General features: G+C 41.9%; 1 protein-coding gene across 1 annotated transcript in view; it reads left to right on the top strand.

Moving 5' to 3' along the window:
* The window catches only part of Atp13a5 (ATPase 13A5), an 88,795-nt gene that overhangs the window by 52,367 nt on the left and 13,207 nt on the right, over positions 1-23,221 (top strand). The window contains exons 18-25 of the mRNA XM_027935927.3: positions 946-1,070; positions 1,784-1,944; positions 3,777-3,902; positions 4,998-5,077; positions 8,850-8,892; positions 11,041-11,150; positions 14,224-14,320; positions 16,202-16,274. Coding sequence (XP_027791728.2) covers positions 946-1,070; positions 1,784-1,944; positions 3,777-3,902; positions 4,998-5,077; positions 8,850-8,892; positions 11,041-11,150; positions 14,224-14,320; positions 16,202-16,274 — 815 coding nt within the window. The remainder of the gene's footprint in view (positions 1-945; positions 1,071-1,783; positions 1,945-3,776; positions 3,903-4,997; positions 5,078-8,849; positions 8,893-11,040; positions 11,151-14,223; positions 14,321-16,201; positions 16,275-23,221) is intronic.

The raw sequence follows: 23,221 nt of genomic DNA, 5'->3' as shown, positions 1-23,221 counted from the left end.
AAGTTTGAATGATTACTGCAGATGAGCTAGATCAACACACTTGTGCAGATTCAAAGTGGGTGGGAAGTGCTAGCTGAATTGACAGGGTAGAAGTAGGGTACAGGGACACCAGAGCCAGAGAGAGATGACAAGAGCCTAGCTGGCTCATCATGTAGAGCCCCAGAAAGGCTGAGAGTCTGCTACACCATGCACTGAGGAAATGGTGCTCAGACCCAAGGCGGAATGTGGATCCTTAGGGCTCCCTTTCCCTTCCCCTCCTCTCTTCCTGCTTGCTTACCCTTACTCTGCCCAGAAAAAAACAGAACAATGAAGGGTCAAGAAAGAGTCCTTGGCCCCAAATTTACATTTTAAGAATCCTGTTCCATTTCAGAGGAGCGGTCCTACATAACTTATAATCCACTTAGACACAAGTCTCCAGTCTCAAATTCTCAAAACTCCAAACCCTGGCCGAAGCCCTTCCGTCGTTACTGGTGGTAATAGATGCAGGCTAGAAAGAATGACCTCATGTTCCACAGTTATTATGGAACCTTGTATGTTGAGTGCACTGAATAAATGTTGAATAAATTATAATTTTGATTGCAAGCTAAAAAAAAAGAGAAAGATGCAAATTGAAAAATATATATGTTTAACACGATTTTTAAAAACTAACAGAAAGGTTGGAAGATAAGAACATTGTTTAAAAATAAAAAAAAACTGGAGTTGAAAACCAAAAGTAGCTAAAAGATTTATAAGTGGTTGCCTCTGGAAATGGGAAAAGAAGTGAGGTTGTAGGGGCAGGAACTGTTGGTTTTCCTTGTAAACTCTTGGGTTCTTTTTTATTTTTTGTAACATGTGCATGTATTACATTAATAAAACATAGACATTTTAAAGAAAAGGAACAAAATTCAATGGTTGAATCTACATGGCTACACTTTAATATTGATTTTTTTCCCCCTGAATCCAAAGGGAGAAAGTGGAATCTGAGTTAACATTTCTGGGACTTCTCATCATGGAGAATCGCTTGAAAAAGGAAACCAAACCAGTCTTGAAGGAGCTGAGTGAAGCCCGCATCAGGACCGTGATGATCACAGGTGTGTTGGTTTCTGAAGGCCTGACAAGGTGACTGTATCCTAGGCATAAGAAAAAGATGTGTGGGCTGAGTGAGTTCATGGAACAAATATGTCCTGTTGCTGAGGCTTCTACCCTGTGATCCAGTTACCTGTGTAGCTCCCCAGCAGGACCAGGAGTTTGGGAGGCAGGGACCATATCTCATTCTCTCTGTCTAAAACCCATTCCCTCTACCCAGGATCTGCACAGCGCTCAGAGACTCACAGCAAATGTTTAACATGAGAACAGATATGCTGTCATCAAGAATCCCAGTGAAACCTCTGTGTAAAGGACATGAGCTCTGGTTGACAGAGCCCAGGGCAGAAGGGCCAGGCTTGGAGAATGCCTCAATCATGGCCTGGCCCTGGGATTTCTATGGTTATGTGGAATCCAGATCCTGAGAATCGCTTTGTGCTATCACACAAATCATATTATGTTCACAACTACACGCTATGTGTCACCTGAGGGTTAGTCAGTCAGAAGGTGCTTAAACACTTTCGGACACAATGCCAAGCAGCTGAAAGGAGATGTGAACCCAGTACTTGCCCACTCGGGGCAGACAGTTTTGGGTGGAGAGGAAAATGATTCACAAAGCAATAGATGCCCCCAAAAGTAAAGTGAAGGAGGAAGAACTCAATTCTGGTTGCTGATATAGGAGGTCTGAATTTAAAACAAGCAAAGTTTCTTTGCCTTTTAGGTGATAATCTTCAAACAGCCATTACTGTTGCAAAGAATTCTGAAATGATTCCTCCAAGCAGCCGGGTAATCATTGTTGAAGCCAGTGAACCAGAAGAGCATATTCCTGCTTCCGTGACCTGGCAACTCATGGAGAACCAAGAGATGGGATCTGGGAAGAAAGTGAGTGAATGTGAGAAGCCCCTTCCCTGGGCCTGGGCTGGTGGAGGACGGCCTGACACCACACAGCCTCATCAGCTCCGGAAGTCATCTCAGTAATGGTCCCTCTCATTGACCAAACTGTGACAGTTGGCAAAGTATTTCCAGCAGTACTCCTGCATAACATAGTCACCTGGGGGAGTTTTCAATCTTCCCGATGCAGGAGACACCAGTTAAATCAGAATGCCTGGGGTGGGAGCCTACACCAGTCCTCTTTCCTGGAGATTCCCATGTGCAGTCATGGCTGAGAACTACTGATTTATGCCCGTTATTTCCCATTTGGTCCTCACCATAACTGTGTGCATTTGGGAAAACTATGTATTTTACAAATGAGAAAACAGGCAGAGAAAAGTAAGCTTGTCAAGGCACACACTGTAAGTGGCAGAGCAGAAACTGGAGCCAGGTCTGTTTGATTCCACAGATCCCTGCCATGTCAATTGTGCCTGTGACATGGAGTTGAACAGGTGCTGGGTTTCTGTAGATGGCAAACTTCCTGTGCATTTGCACAACAGAAGAGCTCTTCCTGTGATGAGAATGAGCTTTAGCTTGCATTCTGTCTCTAAAGGGAGCACCTATGCTTTTGTGTGACTTCAAAGAGATGGCCCTCCAGGTGATGAATTATAAAAATGCTCCCTTGCTCTGGCCTTTCAGGTTGTAAGGTATAGAGTGGGCCTTTGTGTAGTACGCAAACTGCACAACTGTACAGAGTGACCCTGTCCCTAGGAAGAGGTGGGTTAGTTTGGCTCAATGCATGTCGTCCATGTCAGAGTTCAGGACCTTCATTAATTTTAACCATCTGTCCACTCACCTGCTCATTCATGAGTTTAATACCTTTACCGAAGTTTAGGTCATCTGAGGGGGAAGTTACATCACAGCACCGTCCTCCTCCCAGGCACTCTCCAACACACTTCCTCTCCCATCCTTTCTAGTAGAAGCAGAGGGATTCCTGTCCTTGTCCCATGTGGATGGCTTCAGAGCATGTCTTTTGTTAGTTGTTTTGCAATTGGTGCTAGAAGAGGAAAGTTATCTTTACCTTGTCTCCCAATGACAAAGCTTTCCCTGACATGAATTTCTCTAATGGATAAAATGTTGTCATCTCCTCTGCTATTTGAATTCAGAGTCCTACATAAATATGAGGCCCTCTGAGAAATGTGGCATGAAAAAAACATTTTCAGCTGTGACCTGATGAGCTCAGAGGCATCAAATGCTTCCTCCCCATTGGGGAGCAGTGGGGCTAGAACACCCCCAGAGTAAGGCTCTGACAGATGAGAGATGGGAGGGAAGGACTTTGGAGAAGACAAATGGGCTGGCACAATGGGACGTGGAGTGTGGAAGAGGGTGCGAGTGCCATGAAGAAAGGGGTCACCTGTTTTGGTCGGGTCAAAGAGGTCAGATGCTGAAAGGAATGAGGGACCTAAAAGGATTCTTTACACTGAAGTAATTGAACAAATGAACAGTAAGAGATCTTAGGACATTAGCGTTTGCACGAGGAGGAGAGGTATGGAGCGTTCTTCCTTCTAATTACTAGCTGGTACCTTGGAATGATTTCCACGGGAGACTGATGTCACGAGTTTTCTCTCTGGGGAAAGGGTCCAGAACACCGTGGTGTCAAAGCACGTAGGTGCATACACTTTGGGGAGGGGACAGTTTGCGTGTCTTCTTCCCCTGGATCAAAGTTCCATGGGCAAGTTACACGTCCTACATTTGCTGACCCTGACAGTTCCTTCCCCAAAATATAGGAAAGCAGAGACATTCCTCAAGCACCCATGTAAAAAACGATGCCCTTTTGGTTTTAGGAAGCTTATGTTAATATTGGAAACAGTTCCGGGCCTGATGGGGAAACAGGGAGCAGTTACCATTTTGCAATGAGTGGGAAATCATACCAAGTGATATTTCAGCATTTCAACAGCTTGCTTCCAAAAGTAAGTACTGGGAAAAAGAAGTTTTTGTTTTGCTTTTCAAATTAGTAGGGCAAAAGTGGGAAGAGAGTAATGAGAGCGATGATGACCGCTGAGGTTGTCACAGAGTTAAGGAATAAGCATCTTCAGAGGGGCTGCCCTTGCAGAAGTTTCCAGGTCCTGGACACGCACACAGCCTCCTCTCCAGGGGTTGAGTTCTGGGGTCTCCCCTCATCCCTGTGGTCAATTCCTTCTCAGCTTCCATCCTTCATTCCCTCCCCACCTTGGAGAATTTCCCAGATAGGTTCAAACACAATGCCTTTTGGAAACCAAGGCTCTCCTCTGAAAGCCACCAACTCCTGTCAGGCTGGGCTGTATTCCCCTTCCTGTCTTGATTCCTAAATTACAGTGGGAGGGAACAAAGGCCCCACAGTTTATTTTCAAAATCATTTGTTACCTTGTCCTCTATGTGTCCTATTTTAAAATAGTGCTGTGCAGGGTTGTGCTGTCAAAGTGGAGGAGATAAATGGAGCACATGCTTAAGGCAGCAACCATCTGTTAGCAGTTCCTTAAAAATTCTGTCATCTCACCAGTCAAGGATGGTAGAATCTAGATCCCTAAGGTGTCTAGAAAGCCATTAGTCTGGTTCCATCTCATAGACATAGGAAGCTCTGACTCAGAGAGGTTAAGTCCCTTGCCTAAGGTCTGCATAGCTCATTGGAACACAGCTGAGGACAGAACTTTGTTTCTCAGCTTCTGGTCTATTGCTCTTTTCTCTGCCTGTGCTGCACCTCAGAGACAGTGTGTAGTAAAAAGAGCTGCATTTCCTTAAGCATTTTTTTTCTATGCTCTGCTGCTTCTTAGTTATTATTATTAATTAGAGGTCATCTCATCTTGGAAAAATGGTCTGGAAAAAACATAATAGAGTTGTGATGAAAGACTCAAGTGAAAGTTCAATGTTAAAGTATTAAATCCCTTGATTCTCTTTCCTGACATTAGCTCTAATGACATACCACCCAATGCTATATTAAATCAGTGGCCAGGAAGGATTTTTCAGGACTTCTATTTTTATAATGTTCTTCCTAATCGTATTTGCAATGGTTATTTTTTTTTCTTTAGATTCTGGTGAATGGAACCGTTTTTGCAAGAATGTCTCCTGGGCAGAAATCAAGCCTTATTGAAGAATTTCAGAAATTAAAGTAGGTGGTACGCATGAAAGGAGAATGTATTTGTTACTTATTGCTGCATAACAAATTCCCCTAATCCTTAGCTTAGAATAACACCATTTATTATTTTACCTTTCTGTGGGTGAGTAGTTCAGGTTTGGCTTAGTTAATTAAGTCTCTGGTTCAGGGTCTGTCACAAGGATGTCATCAGGTGTCTGTCAGGACTGCTGTCTTCTCAGTGCTCCATTAAAGAGAGATGTGCCATCAGCCTCTCTCTCATGTGTTGTTGGATGGATTCAGTGCCTTGTGGGCAGATGGACTAACAGCCTTAGCTCTTCACTGGCTGTTGGAAGAAGACACTCTCAGGTCCTTGACATGTGAGCCATTCATAAGAAAGCTCATAGTGTGGTAGCTAGCCTCCATAAAGTGAGAAAGTAGGAAGAATAAGAGAGATGGAGAAGGGGAGAGAGAGAATGTTGCTCATTCTCATACCTTAATCTCAGATGTGACTTCCTGTCATTTTTGCTGCCTTCTCCTCATTAGAAGCAAATCAGTGGGACCAGCCCACATTTAAGGGAGTAGATTTCACAGCAGTGTGTCAGTGGGTGGCGACCACTGAGAGCCATTAAAGAGGCTACCTATCTCCAACAACGTTCATTTTGTGGCCCAAGATACACTTTAGTGTATCTTAGAGGAAGATCTTCTGCTGAGATGTGGAGAAAGGAAGCAATGGGGGGTTTGCATAGCTCAGAATGTGAAAGCATATGTGTTACCACCTGAAATCATCAGTTCCTCTAGAAGATGTGTAACCTTCTAGTCCTCATGGGAAAAAGCAAAATGGCACCTGGCAGGGATTAGATATAGAGGTCAAAGTCAAAGACAGATCTTTCCTTCTCTCCCTCAAAAACACAGATGAGGTAGGGATGGTGGCTCATTTCTTGAGCTCAGAAGGCTGAGGCAAGAGGGTTGTAAGTTCAAAGCCAACCTCAGCAACTTAGCAAGGTCCTAAGCAACTTAGTGAGACCCTGTCTTCAAATAAAATATAAAAAGGGCTGGGGTGTTGCTCAATGGTAAACGCCCCCTGGGTTCAATCCTGGTATAAAAAAAGCATGACCAAATCACATTGATACCACCAGTTACCGGTGAGGAGTCCTACTTCCTCACATGTTGAAGTTTGAGCATTAGAGAAGCACACTGAGGCAAGCATATAAAGCAGGGTTTATTTAAAAAGGGGTAACATAGACTTATCCCGGGAGGGAGAAGGGGGCCATATCTGGTATCCTGGTATCCCAAGAAGCAAGACGTTCTGCCCTTTTTATGTCCTAGGCTTCCTTTATTCTCCTGCCCTCTCTCCCTTATCTTTCTCCTTCCTGCATACAAGACTAGGCCTAGGAAATGCTGCTTGGTGGGAAAAGGTGGGAAACAGGTGGGCTGAAGGTCAGGGTGGAGCAGCCAAGGACACATTAATTAATAATCTTGTGGCTCCCTGTAGGGAGGGGCAATTCCTGACACAGGTTACCTTGGCAACCGGTTGGAGCAGGGGCAGGTTCTTGATAAGGGTGGAGGAAGGGCTCTGAATGAATTAACATTTCAGTCCTTCAGGGGATGGTCTCCAACTTTCCGGACTCACTCAAACTTAGCCTCCTTAATCCAACCTGACTCCATTTACGGATCTGTACTGACTTCCTGTCTAATTCTGGCTTCAACATCAGAGCAGAATGTTTCTTGCTGAGACCAGATCCACCTGCTACTTGCTGGGAGTGTTTGTCTTTGGCTTATAGATTTTAAGAAGCAAAAGGAACAGAGAGTAGTTTAAACTTTAGATAATTGCTGATGAGTTCTCAGTGAAATCAGGAGACTGCCTTTCCCCTTGAATCTGGCTGCTACATATCCATAGGGAAGTCTCTAACACTGCCTATTAACTTCCATGTGGCTTTCAGGATGAATAACCAACCAGTGTCTAAAATAACTAGCCCATGATCATTCCGTGATGCTGGCTGAAGAAAGTAATTTTCTCTGCCTCAAATGTCTGAGAAATGTCGACTTAAATTCTCAACTCTGAAAAGCTATGCTCCCCTAAAACAAAATTCACTCAGAGAGACACTTGCTTCTTTGGAAAGAGCTGTCCTCTCAATTCCTCTTCCTCCTCTGTGCTTCTGTCGGTGTCCATGTGCACAGGGCTGTCTGGATCCTCCTTCTGAATTCAGGGAACACTGGAAAACGTAAGGCTGAACACACACTTTCAACCGGAAGAAAGGAAGGCAGTTGTGGACAGTCTTGTCACACATATGCAAATGTTTATAGGGTGATTTTCTTCTAACTGGACTAAACACAGGTCCAACCATATGCTTTGTGTACTTTTGACCATTTTGGCATATAAAAAGGGTAATTTTTAATATTCTGACAATAAGAATATTTTTGAGGGGAAGATGGCCAGCATCTCATTGGGGGGTTTTTCTGCCCAGAAGAATCCAAGCCACCCTAAATAGCATCAAGAATCTGTGCACACATCTCCAGTTATATTTGTGAAACTATATACCAAATGTTTCTCATCCTAAATCTTAATATCTCAGATAATTAAGCCACACTAAATTTTAATACCTCCAATAATTAACCAATAATAAAATACAAACACTCAGAAATATATTTACACAAGCGAAGCCCCTGATAGATCTAGTCCACATGGGTTCTTGTACTAGACAAAGACAAAATGCCTCTGTGGTTTATTTAAGGGGGTACATCAAAGGCAGGGGTTAGTTTTCAAGGGCAGAGTCTTACTTCTTGATGTCTTGCAGTCAGCAGGTTGGTTGACATCTTGGCAGGTCACACCTGTCTCAGGTGCTGGGTGGGATCTTAGGCAGAGCTTGAGGGGAAGTTCACCTGCACAGGCCGGTCAATCCCTGTGGGGAGTGCCCCAAGGAGTTCCCACTAACAGACTTATCACTTCAGGAGGCTACCCACAGAGGGCTTGTGACAGAATATTATAAGGGAACTTGACTTTTCCCCTTTTTGACTTGCATAGTTTTATCTGTTTGTGGAAAAATGCCATTGTATCTCATTCAGCATTGCCATTTATCAATACCTATAATGTATTATTTAACTGATAATAAAGGGCAGACTGTGTCTTGTATCAGAGATTCCTTTTCCCTGGCAGCAGTTTTAATTTCTGTTCTTCTATTTATATCCTGTTTGCATATCAAACTGTCATAGATGGGAAGCATATTATCTCATTGTCACTGAGATGCATCAAGAATCTGTGCACATGTCTCCAGTTATATCTGTGAAACTCTATACCAAATGTTTCTCATCCTAATATCTGAACTCTTAAACTCTCAGTAGTAACCAAACCACAGCCAGCTGAGGCTGTGAGCTCTGTATTAAGTTGTGTAGAAAGTGTTACAATCATGACTGTGCACACTTAAGCTTGACTTTTGAGCCCATACTGCTATGGGACTAGAGGTTTTCTGGGCTAAAACCTAGAATGGCTATCCCTTCCTTTTAAAATCAAACAGGACTTCTTCTGAAGTGTGTGATTACTGTCTTTGCCAATGTTCTTGGTGCTATCACAACCATTTCTGTGATTGATTGAAACAATTTAAATAATGTAATGTCCTTCCCCCTCTGGGACTAAGTCTCTCCAGTCATTTTCCTTCATCCTAATTCCACATGTGTTTAGGATGTGGCACGCATGTGCAGAGGCACACATGCACACCCTACCCCATCCCCGCATGTGAGTTAGGTATGATTTCCATATGATTCGAGTGCCATGTTGAGCTATTGATTTCTCACATCCTTTTCCTTGCAGTTATTATGTGGGCATGTGCGGAGACGGAGCCAACGACTGTGGAGTGAGTAGAGATGCCCTTTGCCCATGCGGGCAGTTCCTCAGTGTCCCTTTAGAGGCCCCGAGGTCCCCTGGGGTTGTCTCCTCATCTTTCCACAGCAGCCACCTGATCATTTTGCTGTGGATGCCCTCTTCTACCCAAGTGTAGGTCGGAAGTGGAAAGAAGTAAAATGAGGAGTCCCTTTCACTGTTTTCTAGCAACTCCTGGAATGACAAAAACAAGGGAATGCTACCTACGCCTCCCCCCCCCCCCCATATTTCAGACTTATAAGGGACTTCACAGGAATTAGTTGGTTTAAATCTCACCTGTTATCAATAAGGAAATGACATCTCAGGGAAGTGGAGTGTTTTAGCTTGAGGGCATTTAGCTGAAAAAGTCTGAGCAAAGGAAAAGTTTGAAACTCTTAGTTTTGAGAAATGTGTAAATTATATTTATTCCTGACAAACTTCCACTCTGGGATTAATTTTTTTAGAGTTAGATTTATCAAAATTTATTAATCTCAGTGAAATCTTAGACCAATGTGTTTGGTCATCACATACGATGATAGCAAAATCCAAATTAGATGTTTCTGAGATTGTTTCTCATACATGATAAAAAGATAGTACACATTTGATATTTTGAGTTTTAAAGATACGATTGAAACAATAGTGTACCTTGAGAATTATGTACATAAGAAAATATTTTAGTAGCTAATTGCGGGTCAAGAAGTGCAAGAGAGGGCTGGAGGTACAGCTCAGTGGTAGCTTTCTTAGCAGGTGCCAGGCCTTGGGTTCAACTCCAGTACAACAGACAAAGAGGAAGAAGAAGAAGATTCCTTTGCATTTCCAAAGCTTACTAGGTATTTAAGATCCAGGTATTTGTTATACTTTCCTCTTAAATATTTTCTTCAAAGTTCTGTGAAAAAAAAAAAAAAAAACTATGTTTATCCTTGGAGATTCATTATGAAATTTTTAGCCTTATGTTTTATGAGCAGTACTTAGACTGCTCTTTAAAACCTTGAATGGATATCCCTTCCTCTTAATCTTGTGATGTTTAGAACAAAACAAAGATACCAAATGCTAAAAAAGACATAGTGTATCTTTCAAAGAGTCATTGTGTGAGGGAAAAAAGAATCATGGGTAAACTAACTCTAACATATGGTAGATGACCCCCAATTATATAATAGAGACAGAAAAATCATTGAGAGAGAAAAGAGGAAGAAGAAAATGTTCTTACATTTTCTTATAACTATTTGAACTTCAAACTAGTCAGTTATGGCACCAGGTACTTTGTGTTTCTATAAAACTATATAAATGCAAAATCTCCTTGTAAGCCCATACTGCTATGGGACTAGAAGTTTTCTGGGCTATTGACCAGTTTTCTCTGTGGGCCATTTGGACACTTTACAGTCTTTATGAGAAACAAATTAGCCCTTATTTCAACAAGACTACACATTTACTACATACTAATATTACATAAGTCTGTGTAAGTGTGACCTGATCTCTGTGTCCAGTGACAATGCTGTATGTCGCATCCCAGCAGTTACTTGGTTGGCTAGGTCACTCAGAATAGGGAAAGGTGGAGATTTCATCTCTCCCTGCTTTTCATGAAGATGACCTGCTATGTGTAAGAACTGAAATGGTAATGGTCTCCAACCAAAGTCTATACAAATCTGTCATCCTTTTAATATACTTTCTATGATTTTTTTTGGGGGGTACTGGGATTGAACCTCAGGTCACTTGATCACTGAGCCACATTGCCAGCCCTTTTTATTTTTTATTTTGAGTCAGGGTCTCATTAACTTGCTGAGGCTGGCTTTGAATTTGCAATCCTCCTGCCTCAGCCTCCTACATCACTGGGATTATAGGCATGCACCAACACACCCAGCCCTGAATAGACTTTCTGAATGAGTGCTTCCATTTCTTCTGACATTTGCACCCCCACGGCTAACACATTATGTGAACATGTGTGCAGATGCATGCACACACCACCATACCACCGTTCTACCTCTGGATCACTGTTTAGGTGGTGCCTCTCATTGGTGACTATGGATCTAGGGAGGCACCACATGAACAGAGACCGGGAAATGAAGGTTATAGTGTTGTAAAGCTGGACTATGGAGAATAGCCTGGCCTGAACAGTCCCAGGTATGACATGGTTGGATCATTCCAGGCTTTGAAAATGGCTCATGCAGGCATCTCGCTGTCAGAGCAGGAAGCATCAGTGGCCTCCCCCTTCACCTCGAAGATAGCCAACATTGAGTGTGTGCCTCATCTCATCAGGTAAACCACTTCTTCCTCTCCCACCCCCATTTGAAGCCCAAAGGGTTCATAGGCTGTCTTTGGAGACAGACAGAATTCAACTCTAACTCAGGGACATAAATGCCAGGACAGAGGTATGGGTGAAGTGCTGTTGGAGCACCAATGATAGGACAATTAACACTGCTTGAGAATGCTGGCAAACACCACCAAGAGAAATGACTTTTGCTGAGCTTTAAGAATAGGTGGGTGTGTCATGTGGGTGGTTGAAAGATTAACTTGCTACTTAAAATCTGGTCCTCCTTTCCCACTCCTGTAATTCCCATGCTGGATACTTCCCAGCACATTATTCTCAAGAAAGCAGAAAGGGAATATGTCACTAGGTAGCTGGTGTATAAGAACTATGTGTAAGAACTGAAATGGTAACCGTCTCCAACCAAAGTTGGAGGTAGCTTCCCCAGACACTATTGTATGTCTCCAGAAAAAAAAAAATTGATGAATATCCAAAATGCTTACATAAAAGATATTACAGTTGACTCAGGAAGGGGAAGGAGGCAAGGGTGGTTTATTTTTCCAGCATATCACCCTTACTCCACTCTCATTTCTGCTTTTCTCTCTACTTATATTTTAAATGCGGTACAGAAAAAGACACTAGAGTTCAGATTTTGTTCATAAATACTATTTCCTTGTTTTCTCTAGCATGAGGATGACTCTAGGCATCTTTGTGGTCTGTGGTCTGGGTGCCATTAACAGCTTTTTAGGTGTATATAAAAAAGACAACTGTGACATTCTTCAGCATGTCCCTGGGTGCATCAAAATGAGCAGGTCACTGGAGGGAAGGTGTCAGGTCCGAAGCTTCAGGCTACTGGGTGCACGTCAGCAAGGCAGCCTGATGTATCTCCCTAAACCCTGGACGTCTGTATCTGTATCCTTCCTCACCCACTAACACCATCACCTCTGCCACCAAAGCAGCTCCTCTTCCCAGCTCCTCATTTCTTGTTCCTGGGGTTGATTAGTCCTTATAGTCAGTCATTGAGTTCCATAATCTTAGAGGGCTTTTAACTCTAAGCCACAAGGGAAGGTTTCAGTGACTTGAAGGATGAGTAAGTCTTATGTAAACATAATGGAGGTGAGAGAGAATCCCAGTTGGGAGAAATGGGAGAGCCACTTTTGGAAACAGGGTTGTAATTGGGAAGTATAGCAACAGGCAGAAATACTTCTCAGATGGGAATTACGGAGGTAACTGGAGAGCCAGAGCTGGTGGACTTGTGCAGGGAGTTTGACCTCCTGGATAGCTGTTCAAAGTGCCTACCAGATCCATCCCAAATGGAGAATTTCTGATGTTCTTCCTCCCACATGTGGCCTAATGCATTTATGAATGCAACACACTGTGTTGAAATAGGAGTCATGATATAAAATTTCTATAGTGGCAGATGGCTTAGTAAGACTTCAGGGTAGAAACTCTTTTCTTTTGCATTTCATAGATCATAAAAATTAGGCTGGCTCAGCTCTGTTGGGCTCATTTTACCCTTGCTATCCTAGATGCTTGCTTATGCCTGAAAAAGCACTCCAGGAGGGCAATGAGGTACGATTTTAGATGCATAGGTACAGACCCACAGGCTTTCATATTGTGATCCTTTGAAGCATAATTCACTGATGGTTACAGTTCAAGTCAAGGGCAAGGACTGTGTCTTATTCATTTCTCTATCAAGTATCATGCCTAGTCCTAAGCTTAGTACATCAGAACATTCAATGGATGTTTCTGGAATGTGTGAACTACACAGAATTCATAATCATTAAGAATAGTTGTAATTTTGGAGGCTACCCTTCAGCCTTTACTCAGAATGGTTTTTGTATCTTCTTTTGAATCTGGGTGCCTTCATTTTTCTGGAATTATATTCAACTGTAGAAAAAAGATGAAATCACAGTATTTACGTCAGTCTTGGGGAAAACATCCAGGCTTCACATGCTTGCCTCTTCTCAGCTTGTCTTCTGCTCCATCATCTGTGTTGAAAACAAATGGTGGCAACTCACAGGCTGTTGGAAAACATCTGCCCAAAGCAACCTGGCCCATCTCCCACCCCAACTCTCTTGCTAGAGGCACAGTGACTAGTAGTTTGGCCTATATTTTCCTTTTCATGTCCTTGTTTTGTTAACAAAGTCTTTAAGCAGAGCAGGTGTCCAGTCACTGGGCCTAGAAACAAAGTAGATGTGGGTCTCTCTCCTACAGATTTGTTTCTGTCCTGACAAGAGGAGGGTGCAGGACTGTCATGTGCTATTGCCTCCTGTTGTCTTCTGTCCCATCATAATCCACCATCCAGCAAAACTTTGCTAAAGGAAAAACAGCTCAAGTGGAAACTTTTTTTTTTTTTACAAGAGGAAGTATCTACTTTCTAAATTGCAATTTTAGCTGTAGTGTCAGTCTCTTGATCTCCAGGCCAGTTCAGATTATTACCCTAGGTTCTCCCTGGAACACTGAAGCCAGCAAAACTGATTCCATCTCAAAAATCAGAACCACATCCACACTTCCTACAATGTAAGAGTACCCATCCTTTAGCCTTATGTGTCTAAGGGCTTCTAGAACACTCACACAACCATTCCCAGGAAGCATGTGCTATTAAGATATAAAGAGTCACAATTAAGGGAGTATGTGAAATGCTATACCTAATCCTAATGTGGCACTGTGTGTTTTCTTTATGGGTGCATTATAATTAGACATGATAATGGATTCATTATGTCATATTCACACATGCCCATAATGTAATTTGATCAATCTTGCGTTGTGTTTTTAATGTATACGATAGCCTTCTTACTCCAAGGAAAGAACTGTGCCTGGTTCATTTTACATCCTCCATGACTCTCAGTAAGTGCTTGTACCTCATAAGGCCTAAATAAATGTGAGTCAAGAATCCACTAGTGTAATGACTAGAGGAAAGAATGAATGAATGAATGACTAAATATATGAGAGGATGAATCAGTGATTAAGTGAATATATATCAACAGGCTGTTAAAAATCAGACTCTTTTTGAAATATAAGAAAGGTGAGTAGTTGTGCCTCATACCTAATCCGCTAATTTTATTTATTTATTCTAAACAGAGAAGGCCGAGCTGCTCTGGTTTCATCCTTTGGAGTATTTAAATACTTGGTCATGTATGGCATAATCCAGTTTATTGGAACATTGCTGCTCTATTGGGTATGAACAAAAATCATTTCTTCCCAGTTCTAATGCATTTATATATCTGCATTTCTGGTTTTATTCTCTGAGGTGTAGCTCCTACACAGAATTCAATGTTTTATAAATAAATGACATCTTTTGAAGTATGTGCCTACAAACTTGGAGACCTGGTATAATGATGCATGAAATGTGGGCTAGAAATAAGTAGCTGTGGATCAGTTTTCTAGGGTGTTGTTTTTCTCCATATAACCTGAGACTTTTGACCTCTCCAAGCCCCTGTTTCTTTCTTTGGAGCATGAAGAGAGCTTCAGAGCAGCCTAAATATAACTCTGCAGGAAATGGATCAGTCTCCAACTGTGGAATATTTTTGGCAAGATTGAGACGAGATAAAAAGGAGAGAAGTTGTTGAATCAGATTTTGAAAGGCTAGAATGCTAAAAATTTCCCACACTGGAGTTTTAGTCCTACATCTACCCAGAACTTGCACAGTTAGACCTTAGCAACTCTTTAAAAGGTAAAAAAAAAAAAAAAAAACACCTCTTAAAATTAAATGGTAATAACCATTAAGATCAATTAATTCTAAGGAAGAACCATGTATAGGTTGAAAGTAATCTTCATTAGTCCAATTATAGTTTGCTCGACAGTTAAAGAATTATAACAGTCTCAAAGTACGCTTTGGGAAAAGAGCTATTTTATTGCTTTCCTGGGAGATTTAAGAGGTGAATCAGAAGACCACAAGCTATGTGGCATCTTGTGGGCTGTGTCACATGTGGAGGGCCAAAAGGCAGCCAGGCTGAGAGAACAAACAGACCGGAAGCCAGGAATCCTGGGTTCACATTTTGAATCCTGGGTTCAAAACACAGATTAGGACCAGGTATGGTGGCGCGCGCCTATAATCCCAGCAGTTTTGGAGGCTGAGGCAGGAGAATCATGAGTTCAAAGCCAGCCTCAGCAAAAGCAAGGCACTAAGCAACTCAGGGAGACCCTGTCTCTAAATAAAGTACAAAAAGGGTTGGGGATGTGGCTTAGTGGTCGAGTGCCCCTGAGTTCAATCCCTGGTACCAAATAACAAACAAACAAAAACAACACAGATTAGGTCTTATCCTTGGCAAATAGCTGCTTCTGAGCTGTTGTACTGGCTGATTTTCAAAGCCCTCCATAGAACTGCTTTTACAGTGAAAACTAAAGCTTCTGTTAAAAACTTTGCCCTGCTTCATCTTTTTTTTACCACTCAGGGGTGGGAAAGGGAAAGAAGAGAAAGACTATAAGAAAAAAGCTAAAGAAGACAGAAAGAACTAGAGTTTGGGGATAGGGTGAGACATTGAGGAACCAACTACCCCTTTTCCAAAAGGTGAAATCAGGACTTATCTCTACGGATGGAGTAGCAACCACAGTTCATACAGAAGTCGTTCACTCTGCTTATCTGGACCCAAGTAAGAGAGTCCTCCAAGGACCTTGACCCAGAAATCTTTGAGCCTTTGGTTCACTCTCTAAAAGGCCAGTCATATTTTTCATGTGCATAAATCTGGTCTGTAACGTGAGTAGGCTTTGATGTTGAAGTTTAGTGTTCTCAAGGAGGGGGTTTCAGGCTTTAAAATCTTCTACTGAGAATCCCATTGCTGAGAGGGCAGATGCCAGAATTAATGTGACCAATAGGAGTGTGATTCCATATGATGGACTCCCATTGCTAATGTGGAATTCAGTTAAAGGTCGGGAAAGTAATGGTCTGTCTCATTTCATCCCATGAGATGCTAATGGTTTTAGGTAAATCGTTTGATTCCTGAGGAGAGGAGAAAAATAACAATTGCCTCTTAAGAACTTTAGAAAGAGTGTTGGGAATGATACAGAAACTCTGTAATGACAGAAGCCACACTTACATTTACTTTTCCTTCTTTTTCAGCAGCTACAGATCTTTGGGAATTACCAGTATCTCCTGCAGGATGTAGCCATTACTTTGATGGTCTGTTTAACAAGTAAGCTCTTTAGCAAAGTCAACTGCATTACTCATATTTATTTCTGAAATTCTAGAACTACCTACACAAGTAACAACTTCTGAGAAAGTGGCATCCTAATTACTCAGATCTTGTTGCCTATAATCTTTTCAAAGTGATGTTGGGCTGACTTGAGTCTTAAAGTACCGACTTGATAGTAAACTATTCTGATAGCAAATAGGTTTTAACTTTAAAAGTTCTGAGCTCTTTGTAGGTTTTTGTCTTAGAAAGAGAGAGAAATGAATAAGAAATCTAGAAAGGGAATTTTTAAAAACCCAAGGATCACTTTCCATTATTCAGCTTTCTCTTCATATTGACGTGAAACTAGGGTTTTTTAGGTCCATGACATGTGAAAACAAATGCTAGCATTTTATTCTAGTGGAATTCTCTCAAAAGCAAGGTGTGGCTTACAACAGCTATTATTCATTTCTTTCCTTTGAGGAGACGCTGATAAAGTGTTTCCGATCGAGGAACTCAGGGCCTGATACTAACTCTTAATAAGTGAGAAAGGTAACTGCCGCAACAGAGGGCAAAGAAAAAGAATGGCACTGTCATCCCGTTTTTTTGGTTCAACAATGGAGTACTATGAAAAATAACCAATAAAACATCAGATCATGCAGGATATTAATAACTTTGAGAATTTCACGTAGCATCTTAAAACATGAAACTGATATTGAAGTCATTTATTATATCAACCAAATGACAAAATTCACCAGTTTCAGAGACACAAGTGATATCAGTTTTGATGATTAGGGTTGAAGTGTCTATTCATAGCCCATTAAATATTTTTCTATATGCTATTAATATTCAGATGACTGAATAATTTTGAATCAATGCTATTGCTTCTATGATGTTGGGTATTTTTAAGCAATTTGCATGATTTATTTATGAATGAAACTAAAAAAGGAATGCTAAGAGTTTCCAAGAACTAATATGGCAGGCAGTGGGGGGGGGGGGGTCGAAGCCATGGACATCTTCTACCACTCTCTATCTGGACCCAAGTAAGAGAGTCCTCCAAGGACCTCTGTGACCATTGGCAACGTACTTAAGAAATAAATTATTTCCTCATGTGAAATGTCCTCAGGTATCCCTGAGGATACCTATAAAGTCTACATCATGGTGCACTGTGCACTAAACACTCACACAGAGCTCAATGATCTCACACTGCGCCTCTCCTATTTTTTCTTTTGACAAGACTGGCTGGCTTGTTGAGCGCTTAAAAAGAATCAGAATGAATTTAGGTAGACTTATGTCACTAGAAACCTTAAAATGTGGGCAGTAGTTCTAGTCTTGCCTCAGAATTGCTATATGACCTTGAGAAAGTTACTTTGAGACCTACCCACTAATTCCATGGTTGATTATGGAGGTGAGGCTTCTTACTCTTTCCAGTGACAATAGCCTAGTGATCATCATGCCAGTTGGTCACCCTGTGAAGCTCTCAGTCTCTCATTCCAGTGTGGGCTCAGTGGGGATGTTGGGATGACTCCAGGAAGGACCATGATTACCTCTAAGAGAAGACTGACTTGGAAGGGTGATAAATGGGAAGCATGATGCTCTATCAGAATGACAAACCGTATCCAGTTATTATTCAACACACCTATAGCTGGTCTGGGAGATGGGCTGCCCTCTAGAAGACTGGTGAAGATGAGCGTGGAGACAAAACATGTATTTTCATTTACTTGCTCTTAACTCTCTGCCTTCAAACTTTCTGTTTTCCCCTCCCTGCAAGCTCCATCCTCCCACAGTCGGGTCATTTCCTGGTCAATTTCAAGTATTAAAATGACTTTCATCTTTAGATATGAAAAATCCAGGTATCATAAATTAATATTTCACATTTTTATCCAATTCAAAGCTTTTCTCCCCCTAGATCAAGTCTGACTTGTGGCTTGGAGCTAGCAGTGGGAGAGAAGGCCATGTCCTCTCTTTATTTGCCTTGTTTCACCCACTCTCCTCCCTTATTCAGGGAATAAGAGCTTCAAGAGCAGGGCTCTTCTTACTTAAGTGGAGGCATTGTAGTTCTGTCCTGTCAAATGCCTCTGACATAGCAGGCATCTAAACTCAGGCAATCTGTGTGGTGCTCACTTGTGAGTTCTTCGGAGATTCCCTGTGGATGGGTCTGGACTAGACCACTCCCTATCATGGAAGTAAATGAAAATACATGTTTTTTCTGACCCTTCAGAAATGTTTTCTGCTGCTATGTTCTAGTGGTACATGCCACAAAGACTTTAGCAGGCTGCACCATTGGGCAGATCCCTTTGGGGTTGCTCTTGCCAGGCTAAATTCCATGACGTCTACTTGACCTACCAGACAATAAGTGTATAGCTTGGTCTCACTGTTTCCCTCCCTCCTTTATATGTTGCATAGAAAAGGAGTATGCACAGTCAAACCTCCTCTCAAAATCACGTCCAGTCTCTCCTAGAGTGGGTTTTATGACTTCTCCTTAGATTGTGGAGACCCTGAGGAGAAAAAGACAGTTCAAAGCCGGGTGTAGCGGCACATGACTATAATCCCAGTGGCTTGGGAGGCAGAGGCAGGAGGATCGCAAGTTCAAAGCCAATCTCAGCAAAAAGTCAGGCACTAAGCAACTCAGTGAGACCCTGTCTCTAAATGAAATACAAAATAGGGCTGGGATGTGGCTCAATGGTCAAGTGCCCAGAGTTCAATCCCTGGTACTCTCCCCCACCCCATCACTGCCAAAAAAAAAAGAGAAGAAAGAAAGAAAGAGAGGAAGGAAGGAAGGAAGGAAGGAAGGAAGAAAATGACAGTTTATACTACTCCTAACAACTCCCCTTGATGAATCTCTTGATAATCTCTATGGTTTTCCCTTGCTAAATCAATACACAGAGCCAGGGAAGGGGATGCTTATAGTTGAAGGTCCAATATGGGTCTCCCTTACAAGGTGCTATGGAAACATTAGGATCTTATCTCTTCACACTAAATTGGCACTTCCTAGTTATTGTCCTCATACAGACGGCTCACCCAAACTCTCCACACAAGAAAAGCACTACTCAACACTCTGATACACAAGCATTCTTGTCTTACTCCATGTAAAGGCACAAAAAGGGGGACTTAAAAAGGATGATCTCTCAAGTTTAGAGTTTAGTGGGGGATTCACATGCATGAAAAAATGAGATGCAAGTCAAAAGTAGTGAGTGGCAGAAAACAGCAGATCTTTGGGAGTTCAGAGAAAGGAGTGATTGTTTTTGATAATCTGGGTTTCTGGAGGAGAAAGCAACAGAGAAAGGAGAGAGATGCTAGGGATGACCTCATGGAACACGTAGTATTCACAACAACACAGTAGGGATGGATAGATTTCAAAAACATTTTGCTAAAAGGAGAGCATTTCAAATAGAAGGAAACAGCATGAGCAAGAGCTGATAAATATGGGGTAAGTGTTTTTCAATTTGACCATACTGTAGGGTACGTGAAAAGAAGCAGCAGGAGATAAAATTTGAAAAGGTGCGTTGGGCAGAAAACAGAAAATCTTGACGGCTGAGAAGGGTAGACATTCATCTGCAGCCCTTATGAGTCACTGACAATTGGATGTGATCAGTGTGAAATGACTCTTGTCAAGGCTCCTTACATTTCCAAGGAAGCAGTTTAAGGCTTGATACTGAGAAAAGACAATGCCATGGTGTGTTTAATTAGTTTATTTACTTACTTATGTATACTCTTGTTGAGTTCCTGTAGGATTTTAAGGCAAAATACAAAAACAGCCAATAAGACAAGAAATGATACATAAAGAGAAAATCAAGGAGAAAAATGAGATGAAGTCAGGAGGGGAAGTCAATTAGGACCCTAATCTGTGTAGCAACTCCCTTAAAGAAAATTTCAATTAGCCACATCTCTTTCGTCTTCCACAAGATTCATTCACACGCTATCAAGAAGATAGAGAAGGGAGGTGATGAGGAACATAACTACCCAAAAGCCACCTGAGAACAAAAACTCTGAAGCTCATGGGCCTGAGGGAGGCTAGAACACTGAAAATTCAAAAATGGGCTCACTTCCTTTATTTCCAAACAGCCATCTTCTCTCTCTTAATTTTTCCAATCTGACTGTTTCTTACTGGCTTCTACTCATTGACCTTGCAAATGTTCCCCGAAGGGTGGCAATAGGGCTGAATCTCCATAGCCTTTCTGCTTCTTTTCCCAAGGTGATGAGCTCAGTCTCTCATTGCCACAGCTGCAAACCTTTTAGAGAGGAAATTTATTGACCCACTTGGGTAAAATGTCCACCATGAGGCCAATCATTTTCTGTGAGTGAAGGTGGGGCCATATAACTGAGCTCCATGTAGGCCAAATACTCCTGCAGACAAGAGGAAGCAGTATCTAGAGAAGTGGATGAGGGAGGGAATTTCTCCATGACATATATTTCTTCCAAAAACCCCACCAGTGCTTTGCTGAGCACCTTTTCTGGGATGTGATCCTCTTGGAGAAGCTGGTGGGAGATAAAAATCTTTTCACCTTTGACATGTCATGAGGTTGGAGCTCCAGGGGCACAGTTGGTTAGCAAATGGTACTTATGAGCAATGTCATGAGATGCACTCAGAATTTTGCATGCAGTTCAGATGGGTTTATGAGTCTATGGAAATCTGACTTGCATGTTTTGAAATATTTGTAAAGCAGATCAACTACATGACATCCAAAGGATGCCGAACAATTAAAGATTACCTTTTGATACTAGAACATGAAGTGATAGAATCATCCCTTGTAGCAGGCTCTATGCCAGAGTTAGTAAGGGATGAAACTAATGAAGCAGGGTTTCTTCCCTCAGGGAGCTCACAGGCTGCTGAGTACATAGGTAAACAACTGAATTTAATGCAAGATACCCTCCATCATAGCAGCATTGTGAGTAATGTGCTGTGGGAACTCATGGATGGGGTGATTAATTCTGAGTAAAATGTATGATTTTGTAAGCTTGCATTCCTCTGCACACTGTCCGATAGCATATGTCATCATCATTTTAAGGAAATCTGGACAATTCAGAACAGTTTCTCTGCCTAGGGATGAACAGCACTACTATCCAAGTTGGTATTTCAGGGCTTCTCATTGTGTTCATTTTAATTTATGAAACCCACCATACTGCAATGTGCTGCAGAGCAGAGAACATGAGGCTTTACAGTCAGACAGACCTGAGTTCACATCTTCACCCTGTCACTCACTAACCTTCTTTAAGCAAGGGGTTCTACTTCTTTAAACCTCATTTTCATCATCTGTAGAATTTATCTGTTTTACGTTGCTTGTTCAGGGAATAAAGATGATATTTATAAAACACTTGGCACAATCTCTAGAACCTAGTAAGTGTCCCAAGATGGTATTTATTATTTTTGTTGTTATTTATACTCAGGAAAACAGATTCCCTGTTAGAAATATTAGAATTCTCTAATATGGAAAAAATCAAAATACTCTATGTAAGTTTATTCAATGCTCTGTATGTTGTTTTAGTCAGCTTTTTTTTCCTGCTGCAACTGAAAGACCTGACCAGAACAATTGTAGAGGAGGAAAAGTTTATTCAGGGGCTCATGGTTTCAGAGGTCTCAATCCATAGACAGATGGCTCCATTCCTTGGGGCTTGAGGTGAGGCAGAACAGCATGGCAGAAGAGTGTAGTGGAGAGAAGCTGCTCACATGATGATCAGAAAGCAGAGAGACTCCACTCCCTAGACACAAAATATATTCCTAAGAGGCACACCCCCTCTTACCCACCTCCTCCAGCCACACCCTACCTACCTTTAGCTACCACTTAGTAAATCCCATCAGGGGATCAATTCACTGATTGGGTTAAGGCTCATAACCCAATCATTTCTCTTACAAATCCTCTTGCAGCATGAAGCTTTGGAGGGGCAGGGGGCAAAAGCTTTGGGAGGAAACCTCACATCATATAGTAACAGATATCAACCAGTTATTGCTACAAGAATGCCAAATAAAACCTACCCCCAACATTCAGGGGCTTATGCCCCCCAAGCAGTTATTCTCCCGCTAATGGGTTTATAGCCTGACTATCATTCAGAGGATCTAGGTTGCTCAGCACAACCATGATGCTTTAGAATGTAGATGGGTTGATTTTGGTCATGCTTTGGGGTTTGATTCAGTTCTTTACATTCTCCATTTAGGGACAACCTGAAAGGACAGACAGTGTATATTCTCCCTGAGAGTCACAGAGAGCAAAAGCAGAGCAAGGTGAACCAGGCAAGAATGCTTAAAACCAATGTTAACATCTCTTTGGCTACACAATGTCACACAGTGAAGCCCCAAATTAACTCCACCTCTATGAAGCCAATAATTCAATCTACCACAATTCTTTTATTAAAAAAAATAAGATTAAAAGACCAGAAACTATAATGAGCATGTGTAAGAGAATTGACCAAAGAGGTAGAGGCCAAATGCACAGAGATGTCACTATCCTTCTCTCCAATACCCTCTTTATGAATTGTGCAATCACATTCCATCTTGGATACTGGAGGGCAGAGAGAATGCCAAACAGTTCAGCCTCTGCCTCTGTGACCTTGGAATATGGTCTCTTCCAGCCCTGACCTCAGCCCACACTGTGTATCCAAGCAATGACTTCTGACAGCAACCACCTAGAGTTAGGCCAGATATTGCAGGTGAGGTGCTCAGCCTCCACAAGTCTGCCGAGTTCAGCCTCAAGTCTGGGGTTCATCTGACCACTTGGCTGCAAATTTAAGGGTTCCCACTACCTTCTCAGATACAATAATTTGCTATGGCAACTCACAGAATTCAGAGAAGCACTATGCTTATAATGGCACTTTTATTTATAGCAAGAAGATACAGCTCAGAACTAGCCAAAGAGAGAGACACAGGGGACAAAGTCTGGAAGGAGTCCTGAATGTGACTTCCATTGTCCTTTCCCCATGGGGTCAGGATGCCTCACCATCCTGACACACAGATGTATGACAATGTGCAGGGTACT

Source organism: Marmota flaviventris, chromosome 8, assembly GCF_047511675.1.
Source record: "Marmota flaviventris isolate mMarFla1 chromosome 8, mMarFla1.hap1, whole genome shotgun sequence".
In the NCBI taxonomy this organism is placed as follows: domain Eukaryota; kingdom Metazoa; phylum Chordata; class Mammalia; order Rodentia; family Sciuridae; genus Marmota; species Marmota flaviventris.
The sequence above is the reverse complement of the archived record's forward strand: the minus strand, read 5'-3'. Positions and strand labels throughout refer to the sequence as shown.